The 8,893-nt window shown below is 38.1% G+C and overlaps 4 protein-coding genes across 6 annotated transcripts in view; 3 read left to right on the forward strand and 1 right to left on the reverse strand.

Annotated features, from left to right (window-relative positions):
- The window catches only part of LOC104791449 (serine carboxypeptidase-like 39), an 8,168-nt gene extending 6,654 nt beyond the window's left edge, over positions 1-1,514 (forward strand). Inside the window, 4 exon segments of the mRNA XM_010517344.2 lie at positions 696-697; positions 772-1,047; positions 1,049-1,128; positions 1,130-1,514. Of these exon segments, the coding sequence (XP_010515646.1) occupies positions 696-697; positions 772-1,047; positions 1,049-1,128; positions 1,130-1,514 (743 nt within the window).
- Positions 1,968-4,461, forward strand: LOC104791451 (F-box/WD-40 repeat-containing protein At3g52030). Its single transcript, XM_010517346.2, has 9 exons — positions 1,968-2,169; positions 2,278-2,475; positions 2,572-2,626; positions 2,713-2,811; positions 3,010-3,113; positions 3,318-3,407; positions 3,540-3,682; positions 3,753-3,837; positions 3,930-4,461. Exons 1-9 carry the CDS (start codon positions 2,003-2,005, stop codon positions 4,300-4,302), a joined length of 1,314 nt encoding a protein of 437 aa, XP_010515648.1. The 5' UTR covers positions 1,968-2,002; the 3' UTR covers positions 4,303-4,461.
- Positions 4,298-4,884, reverse strand: LOC104791450. Its single transcript, XM_010517345.2, has 3 exons — positions 4,794-4,884; positions 4,671-4,723; positions 4,298-4,564 (listed from the first exon to the last, which is right to left on the reverse strand). Exons 1-3 carry the CDS (start codon positions 4,882-4,884, stop codon positions 4,436-4,438), a joined length of 273 nt encoding a protein of 90 aa, XP_010515647.1. The 3' UTR covers positions 4,298-4,435.
- Positions 5,012-8,893, forward strand: part of LOC104791452 (DNA polymerase I) — a 5,013-nt gene continuing 1,131 nt past the window's right edge. Inside the window, exons 1-12 of one of the 3 annotated variants that reach the window (XM_010517347.2) lie at positions 5,012-5,112; positions 5,253-5,406; positions 5,609-5,843; positions 5,935-6,014; positions 6,238-6,276; positions 6,397-6,415; positions 7,118-7,171; positions 7,816-7,943; positions 8,023-8,091; positions 8,209-8,294; positions 8,500-8,609; positions 8,763-8,813. In XM_010517347.2, coding sequence (XP_010515649.1) covers positions 5,281-5,406; positions 5,609-5,843; positions 5,935-6,014; positions 6,238-6,276; positions 6,397-6,415; positions 7,118-7,171; positions 7,816-7,943; positions 8,023-8,091; positions 8,209-8,294; positions 8,500-8,609; positions 8,763-8,813 — 997 coding nt within the window. In that variant the 5' untranslated portion in view covers positions 5,012-5,112; positions 5,253-5,280. Of the gene's footprint in view, positions 5,161-5,252; positions 5,407-5,608; positions 5,844-5,934; positions 6,015-6,237; positions 6,277-6,396; positions 6,416-7,117; positions 7,172-7,815; positions 7,944-8,022; positions 8,092-8,208; positions 8,295-8,499; positions 8,610-8,762; positions 8,814-8,893 lie in introns of all 3 variants that reach the window. The other 2 variants (XM_010517348.2, XM_010517349.2) reach the window with 2 other exon arrangements.

Here is an 8,893-nt window from a genome sequence, read left to right on the forward strand (position 1 = left end):
GATATGGAAAAGTGCATGGATATTGATACAATGCACCAAGCTAAATTACAATATGTGGACTTGTCCAACATACACTCTCCGATATGCCTAAACTCCACATCGAGCATCAAACCCAAGAAATGTAGGACAATAATGGACATTGATCCGTGCGTAAAAAACTACATACATGCTTATCTTAACAAGAGAAAGGTTCAAGAAGCGATACATGCCATTGCCAGCACGACGAAATCACCGTACCCGTGGGCTGATTGCAATTATGAATTGAATCCCGACTGGAACGAAACTGAAAAATATGCCTCAATGATTCCTCTTCTTCACGAGCTGATGGGTAAGGGTCTCCGAATGATGTTTTACAGTGGAGACTTGGACGCGGTGGTGCCTTTTACAGCTACACTGGCCACACTCAAGGATATGAATTTAACGGTTGTAAATGATTGGCGTTCGTGGTTCACCGAAGGGCAGGTGGGAGGCTACACATTAGATTACAAAGGAAACTTGTCCTATGCAATTGTGAGAGGAGCAGGTCATGGTGTGACTAGGGACCACCCTATACGTGCACTTACACTCTTCACCAATTTTATCTATAATACTCCTCTCCCCAAAACACCCTGATTTGTAATTACATCCTGATTTGTAACCTGTCACCCCTATAATAAACTTAATAAGACTTAGTTTGGAATAGATGAAATCAAGAGGTGTTTGAAATTATTAAAATCTTGGTTTTTAAAGTTAGTAACTCATTGCCACAGATGTCAATTTTAACAATTATAGATTTTGATTGGCAACCCGAGTCTGGACGAGGAAGCCGAGTTGAAGGGTGGGTTTGAGTTTTTGGCCAGTCATGCTATAATCTCACAAGAAACTTTCCTTAGCTACGGAAAAAGCTGCGGAAGTGATGATGAATCCCTTCCACATGAGGTTGACTGCATCAATATGAGTATGAAAATCGAAGATGCCTTAGAACAACTGAACAAATACAACATATATATTCGTCCTAAGTGCCTAAACCCAACGTTTACTAACCAATCCAAAGAATGCACAACGGCTATATATGGAGTCTGATCCGTGCGGGGAGTTCTACATGACAGCATACTTTAACCTGCCCGAGGTTCAGCGTTCCATTCACGTCGAAACTTCCCTACACGTGGACGCTATGTAGTGAAGCTGGAAGTACTTATAAGATGGATACATCTGCATCAATGCTACCTATTCTCAAAGAGCTGATAAGTCATGAGCAACTTAGAATCTGGGTTTTCAGTGGAGACACGGATGCGGTGATTCCGGTGACGGTTACGATGTATGCGTTGAAGATGATGAATCTAACGGTTGTAAAGGAATGGCTTCCTTGGTTTAGTGAAGGACAGGTGGGAAGTTACACTGAAGTATACAGAGGCAATTTTAGGTTTGCCACAGTGAGAGGAGCTGGTCATGAAGTACCTTTGTACAAACCTAAGCCTGCTCTTACTCTTTTCAAACAATTTCTCCTTAACTCTCCTCTTCCTCTTACCCCTTGATTTTTGTAACAACATTCATTTGTGTATATCACAGTCCAGCTATATTATGTTACATGTTGATTTTATTTTATTTTATTTTTTTTATTTATTTTTTTTTTGTGTGCAAAATGTTACATGTTAATTAAATGCAATTTTAGTTATTCATGCAACTCTCATAGGGCCAGGGTATTTTGGTTTAGTTTGGTTTGATGTTTTTTTGATGAACGTTTTTTTTTTTAAATGTGATACAAATCCCTCAATTATTTTAGTTAATACTTTTAAGTACAATTACATTATTTTCATTAATTTAGTTTTTTTAAACACAAAATTTTGATTTTTTTTTTTTTAATTGAGTTCCAGTAATTTAAGTACGAAATTTTCTTATTGTTTGGGTCATAGTAGTAACATTCGGTTCGGACTGGAATTGAGATTGGTTTAAAATTTCGGTTACGGTCGTAACATAAAAAAAAATAACAAGCCCAGAAAACGCGATAAAGAAAAAAAAAAAAATGTCGACGGTAACAGAGTCCGGCGGCGAATCGTCGGCGAGAAAGATGAGACGTATTAGAGTATCACCAACTTCGATCGAATCACTAGACGCCGACATACTATGCATCATATTCTCTTTCCTTGATTTGTTTAACCTCGTTCACTGTACCGTCGTCTGCAATTCATGGTACTCCAATCGAATCCAATCCAATCCAATACCTAGCTTCATGGTTTGTGTATTTCTATAATCTTCTGCAATTCAGTATTGACCCCATTTTCGAATTGTTCTTTTGAGGAATGTTGTAATCAAGAGGCTGAAGCTGCTGCAAGCTTCATGCCGGAAGATGCACCATCTCGGTTCTTCTGACTTCCCCAGCAGCAGTTCCACTTCAGTAGCTGAGGTAGACGTTGAGGATTTCGCCATGAAACATCACAAGCTGGCTTTACTAAGGGGTCGAATCCAAATTGAGCGATGGGAAGCTCATTCACACCGGTGAGCCTGAGGCTATTTTTTTTCTTTCCCCTTTTGTTGTTTGTTTGTTTGTTTGGACTCTGCCATGTTTGTTTTTAATGGTTTCTCTATGTACAGGGTTTCTCAGTGTCGAATGAAGAAGGGTTTGCTTCTTACTGGTGTGGGTGATAAGGTTTGGGATTTTTTTTGGTATTGTATTGTCTTCTCTGTGTTTTCTCATTAGCGTTGGCTTTAAGGGTAATCTGACTACTTTATCAGGTTATGCGCCTCTGGTCATTAAAAAGCTACAAATGCATGGAAGAATACTCCCTTCCTGATGTTTCATCATTGATCGACTTCGATTTTGATGAGAGTAAGGTAAAACCTCTAACCTTCATGGATGTTTCAAGGTTACATTCAAGAAACTGGATATGAGCTCAAAAAAATGGATTTTGAATGATCAATGATGATACATAAACTTTTTCCGAGTCAAGCATTTGAATTTTTGAAACCACCATTATAGTATAGCAGTCTAATCTGTTTTCATTTTAATTTTTTTCTTTCTTTTGTTTGGAGATTGTTGGCTTGGTTGGTACCCGCATTAGCATATGGAGAAGAAACGGGCAAAGAAGCATTTTTCCATCACGTGAAGGCACCTTTCCTAAAGGCCTTTGTATGCGGTATGTACGCCTGAAATATCGAGTTCTTAATAACCTTCCCCGTTTCTTGAAATCTAAAGATCATTTTGCTATAGAAGGACCAACTGATATTCCATGTTACCTGATAATAATAACTGGTGTGATACTTCGACTTAGCTACTAGCCACTGTAAGGCTGGCTTCCTTACCCACACTGATACAGGTGTCTGATTCTTTTATCAACCAGTTACATTGATCCAGAAGCTGTAGTTGGATGTGAGGATGGAACAGCACGTGTATTTGATATGTATAGTAAGACTTGTTCGCAGATCATTAGGTAAGCTACATATTCTGTCTCTAGTATGTTGTACAACTCCTGAGAGTGATATTTGGATTTACAATTTCATATGAGAACTTATTCACAGCTTTCCTACCAAATTGGCTAATGTTGTCAACTATCTAATTGCAGGACTCACGGTGGGCCAATAACGTGCTTGTCTTTGAGCGAGAACCAAAAATTTCTTAGTGGGTCTTCACTCGGGAGAGTAACAGTATCTGACCCTATGATGGATCAACCAGTGGCTACCCTTAAATCCACGATAACTGCAGGAGGTAAACTCAAACTTCAATTCAGATTTGCATCACCAGTGAAATTTCCTAAAGCAACCTCCCATCTCCACAGGTATACAGACCATCAGTTTTAACCAAAGCACTAATCTCGCCTTCACTGGAACAACTGGTGGATATGTTTCATGCTGGGACCTCAGGTATGCCGAAATAGATGTCTGAGTTTGTTCCAAAGGTTGTGTTATAACAAATTTTGAGATGTGCAAATAATAACCCAAAATCCTTATCACAGGAAAATGGGAAGGTTGTGGGAAAAACGAGTGAGCCCGAATGTGGTGTACTCGATACAACAGCTGCAAAATGATGCATCGATTATGGTTGCTGGTGGAATAGACGGTGTGCTGCGAGTGATAGATCAGAAGAGTGGAAGAGTGCTAACCAGATTTATAATGGACGATAAGGGACTCTCAACAACATTGAGAAGTAACAACAACCAAGCGGCGATTGAGAAAAGGTGGAGAGGAAAAAGAGTTTGTCACGATATCGAAATCGATAAAATCGAAAGGAAACTTCGGCCTCAAATCAGTTGCTTAGCAGTTGGGATGAAGAAGGTAGTAACAGCTCACAATGGCAAATTCATAAGTGTATGGAAATTCAATATCTAGGTGAAAATCATAAAATATTGCTTGTTTGTATGAGACAAAACTGGTGGTAACATATAGCATTAGGATTACAAAAATTTGAAACACTTGAAACAAAAGAAAACACAAGAAAAGCGATTTGTTGTTTTTGGTTGGTCTATTTGGAGGATTTCTTGGATGGCTCAGCTTGAGATTCAGCTTTGATGATATTAAGTTGACCACCTTCTTTGCAAGCTGCATTAGCTGCTTTCACTTCATTGCAATGGTTTATGAATTTGGTAAGGTCCTGATAGGATTATTCAACACAAATACAATCAATCAATCAATAAGCTCATAATTTTCACTTACAAATCGATTCAGATTAAGGGAGATTGAAGAATAGAAGAGATTACCCGATCAGTGTCCATCTCTTTCGTCATTTTTGATGGTTTCACATTTCTCTTCCCTGGAGGAAGATGATAAGTTTACAAAGGGATTCATTTGTAAGCAGTAAAGAAAAAAGAAAGTAAAAATACCTTTGCGAGTTTGAATGGATTTGCCATGGCGATTAGGAGCAATAGCTTTCCTCTTCTGTTGGCCCTTGAACTGATTGCTCTTCTGCGTCATCTTTTTGATCGTCGTTCGTTTCTACTTTCTAGGGTTTTCTCTTCTTCTTCTTCTGTCGACGAAGGGTTTTTGTTGGTATGATGAAGACGACTATATAGTGGGCTCTTATTTAAATGGGCTCATTCTTGGGCCCATTCTGTAGTCTTCTAAATTCAACACTGCGAACTTTTTTGTTTCTTTGGGAGGAAGACGATATTGTTCGAGGAAGACACGGAGACAGAGAAAGCGGTAAAATCTTCTTCTTCCTTGTAGAAACCCTTTTCTCATTTTTGGAAGGTTCTTTCACAATCCTTTGTTGTGGATTCTCGCTTCTTTCGATTTTTGGTTTTCTGATTTTGTTGATTGTTTGTGAATGTGTTTCTGCTCAGGTTTCATGACAGTGTTTTCAGTGACGTCATGACGCTGCATCTGTACCATCACTCCCGTTTGCTATTGAGAAATCTCTGTTTACCTCGGAGAGTTGCGATTTTGTGTAATCCAAACTGCTCTCTCATCTCTCCTTCCCTTTCACGCTCTGCGAAGGTGATTCTTATATCGCTTCGTTCTGTGTTTTTTGCTCTTGTTATGTGTTTGTCTACAGTTGAGCTGATTAGTGTAAGCTTTGGTGGTTAGTGTGTTATCGTTTCGTAATACTCAGATTTTTCTGTATCAAATCGATTTCTGTTAACTCGAAATTGATCTTAAAGGCTTTGCTAATGTTACTACCCACATATGTGGTAATCAGTACTATTGCAGCTCAGCCTGTAATTTGAAGGCAGCTGTTTCTGAATTTTCCAATGAGGTAGCTAGTGGAAGTATATTGGCTTCGTCTAAAACTGAAGATGTTGCGCCAGAGTTGATAAAAAATTCCTTTAAGTCAGAAGAAAGAGCAGCAACTTCTGCTGCTTCTTCTTCAAATGGCAGAGTGATGCTTATTGATGGGACATCTATTATATACAGGGCTTATTATAAGCTTTTAGGTATTGATGCTACTCATGTTTACATATAATGTTAAGTTTTTTTTTCCCTCGAGTCTCACAATTTCTGACATTTTGATTGGGCAATGTGCAGCAAGGTTGAATCATGGTCATCTGGCTCATGCTGATGGAAACGCGGACTGGGTTTTAACAATTTTTTCATCTCTTTCTCTTGTAAGTGAGATCTTTCATATTGTTCTCCAGATGTTCTTTTATATTGTACTTAAGTCTGATGATTGTGAAAAGCTTCTTGTAGCATTTACGATGGCTGATCAAGTAAACATGGTTGCATTTAATTGTGTTTCTTAAGGCTAAAGTTTCTCTTTCTTGTTTCCTCTTATAATCTTAGTATTCGATTTTCTTACCTTTGTTTCTTTCATTGTGTTCTCATTTGCAGCTAATTGATGTTCTGAAATTTCTCCCATCCCATGTGGCGGTATATTCTATTTCCTGTTGAATATCTCATTTCTTTGTATCTGTGATAGTCGAATGAAGCCTGTGTAGTTTTCTTAATGTTGGATAGCCCCTGCTGACTTAATTAACTGTGTCCATGCAGGTGGTGTTCGACCATGATGGTGAGTTCTAATGTAACCAGACTACGAGTCTTCCATAATTCATGGACTTCTATCTATTTTCTGTGGTGGGGTAGGAAGTGTTCAGGTTTTTGGGGACTTTTAGTGTCTATAGTTAACCACTTTATATGTGCCTGTCAGATGATTTAACCAAATTCATCGATAGACCCTTAATCTAGTTCTAATTCGATAGTTATGGCCTCTGCTTCCTGATTTTAATTACTCAAGTATGTGAATGCTTGCCCCTTATCGATTGATGCTGATTGCTCCGCTAGCCATCTATATATTTTATTTTCACTATCTTTGTACAGATGAATAGATGAATAAGTGTCTTCAGCTTGTTAAAATGTTGTGGCCCAAAAACTACTTTGGAGTATGTTGAGTGCTGATGTTTTCTTAACTTCATTTTTTTCTTAGTGAATGGATAAAAGTTCTAGATTACAACTTCTGGCCACTACTGACAACTTGTATTCAATAGGCTAGCAGGTGGAGGTCTAGATAATGATATGACCAAAAATTGATTACTTGATGTTGATAATCATTGCTGTATTATTTATGAGATCTTTTACTAAGTTATTTAGAAAGCCTTCTAGTAATGCATGATAGTGGTAATCTGACAAATATGCGAGGCAGGAAGATTAAATGCTTTGTGGATCTTTACGTCTATAGCTTATTCGTTATTAACAAAATAGAGCCTTTTTTCAGGAGTTCCTTATGGCACTACTACTAATTCATCTACAGGTTATCGTTCTGCAAAAGGTAAGCTCCATGTCCTTAGTCAAACTATAGTTATCAGTTGATAGTATTAGAAATGGTTATTTTTGCATGAGAGTTTGGTTAGTATGCTAACTCGATGGTGATGAATGTAATTATCATCGCTGAGGATCTCAAATCGCTATATAAGCCTTCAGTATATGGCTTCTATAAACATATACTCATAGTTTGAAGTGATTTCTGCTGTGTGTCTAGGAGAAGTTATGGCTTACTTGCCAAGGGTGACATTTGAAGTGAAATGCCAGCTTTGTCTACCTTTGGGTATTTTGCTTGCAGCTTTGGGCAGTCATAAACTTAGGTGTAGAGATAGAGGGTCAGTCATATGCGCTTCAATTGCGATCTTTGGCTATATTTATATTAAAGATTAGGCCATCTCCGATGATGAGCGTTCAGTATGCTGCTGTCTTTTGTTGTTACTGTTCTATACATGCTGACATAGATATTCATATCCAAAACTCTCTTTCTTTCTACGTGATGGTAGCACCTGGCTTCTCATAAATATGGTTTTAGGCCGTTATGCTCTATTAATTTCGACATGATTCTCCCTTCCTTTAGTGCAGAGTTTGAAGGATATTTTTTATGTAATCTCATCAGTAAGCCTGTTATTGTTCTGTGTTAAAAATTTATAGGCATGAACTTCCGTCATACTCTCTACCCTGCCTATAAAAGTAATCGTCCTCCCACACCTGATACCATAGTACAAGGACTTCAATACCTCAAAGCGTCCATCAAGGCAATGTCTATAAAGGTTATAGAGGTAAAGCGTACTCATGATTGCCATATTTCCTTTTATTGTGATGATTTCTCTCTAATGGACAGAAATTCCATGAAGACAGGTGCCAGGTGTAGAAGCTGATGATGTTATTGGAACATTGGCTAAGCGAAGCATTAGTGCCGGTTTCAAAGTACTTATTTTCACCTATTCGAGAAGTGTTTACTGCTTAGTTAATGCTCAGGGCCTGTTCAATTTCTCCTTTTCCTAAAAGTGGACTGATCATATATTTTTTTTTATTCCCTTACAGGTCCGAGTTGTTTCTCCGGACAAAGACTTCTTTCAAATTCTTTCTCCCTCGTTGCGTCTTCTTCGACTAACCCCACGCGGATCAGAGTATGAAATTACATGTTAGATGAATCATTGCCTCGTTTTAGAACTTTGCGTATTTTGAAAACCTTGCTAGACACTAGAGAGGTTTTCTTATGTAATCAAGAAATATTTCGCTGAGACATTTCCTAAAGATATTATATGGCTGCTCTGTGCATCTTGTATGTTTTCTTCCACTAAATTGTGTCAATGCTACTGCTTCTTGTGGCAGGATGGCTTCTTTTGGAATGGAAGATTTTGCTAAAAAGTTCGGCAGTTTGGAACCAGCACAGTTTGTTGATATCATCGCTCTTGCTGGAGACAAGTCTGATAATATTCCAGGTTAAGCCCACCTCTTCTACCCCTCACAAAATTGTTATTTTTTTGGGAAATTCCCTTTCGTAGCTGCATTGTGTATTTGGCTAAATACAAACGTTTAGCAAAAGTGCACACAGAAAAAGGCTAAAGTGATGTAATGATGTTTGTGTTATGCAGGAGTTGATGGCATTGGGAATGTGCACGCAGTGGAACTGATATCTAGATTTGGTAGTCACTGAACCATTCTATATGCTTTAAATTCATTGATTTGCGGCCCATGTTTCCTTTTTTTTTTTTTTTTTTTTTTT

This window comes from Camelina sativa, chromosome 6 (genome assembly GCF_000633955.1).
Source record: "Camelina sativa cultivar DH55 chromosome 6, Cs, whole genome shotgun sequence".
NCBI lineage: Eukaryota > Viridiplantae > Streptophyta > Magnoliopsida > Brassicales > Brassicaceae > Camelina > Camelina sativa.

Coding starts and splice junctions, on each gene's coding strand:
- LOC104791451 (XM_010517346.2), top strand. CDS start 2,003: ATGTCGACGGTAACAGAGTCCGGCGGCGAATCGTCGGCGAGAAAGATG. Junction 3,114..3,317: donor CCTAAAGGCCTTTGTATGCG/GTATGTACGCCT, acceptor TTTATCAACCAG/TTACATTGATCCAGAAGCTG. Junction 3,408..3,539: donor ACTTGTTCGCAGATCATTAG/GTAAGCTACATA, acceptor ATCTAATTGCAG/GACTCACGGTGGGCCAATAA.
- LOC104791450 (XM_010517345.2), bottom strand. CDS start 4,884: ATGACGCAGAAGAGCAATCAGTTCAAGGGCCAACAGAAGAGGAAAGCT. Junction 4,724..4,793: donor ATCCATTCAAACTCGCAAAG/GTATTTTTACTT, acceptor ATCTTCCTCCAG/GGAAGAGAAATGTGAAACCA. Junction 4,565..4,670: donor AAGAGATGGACACTGATCGG/GTAATCTCTTCT, acceptor TAATCCTATCAG/GACCTTACCAAATTCATAAA.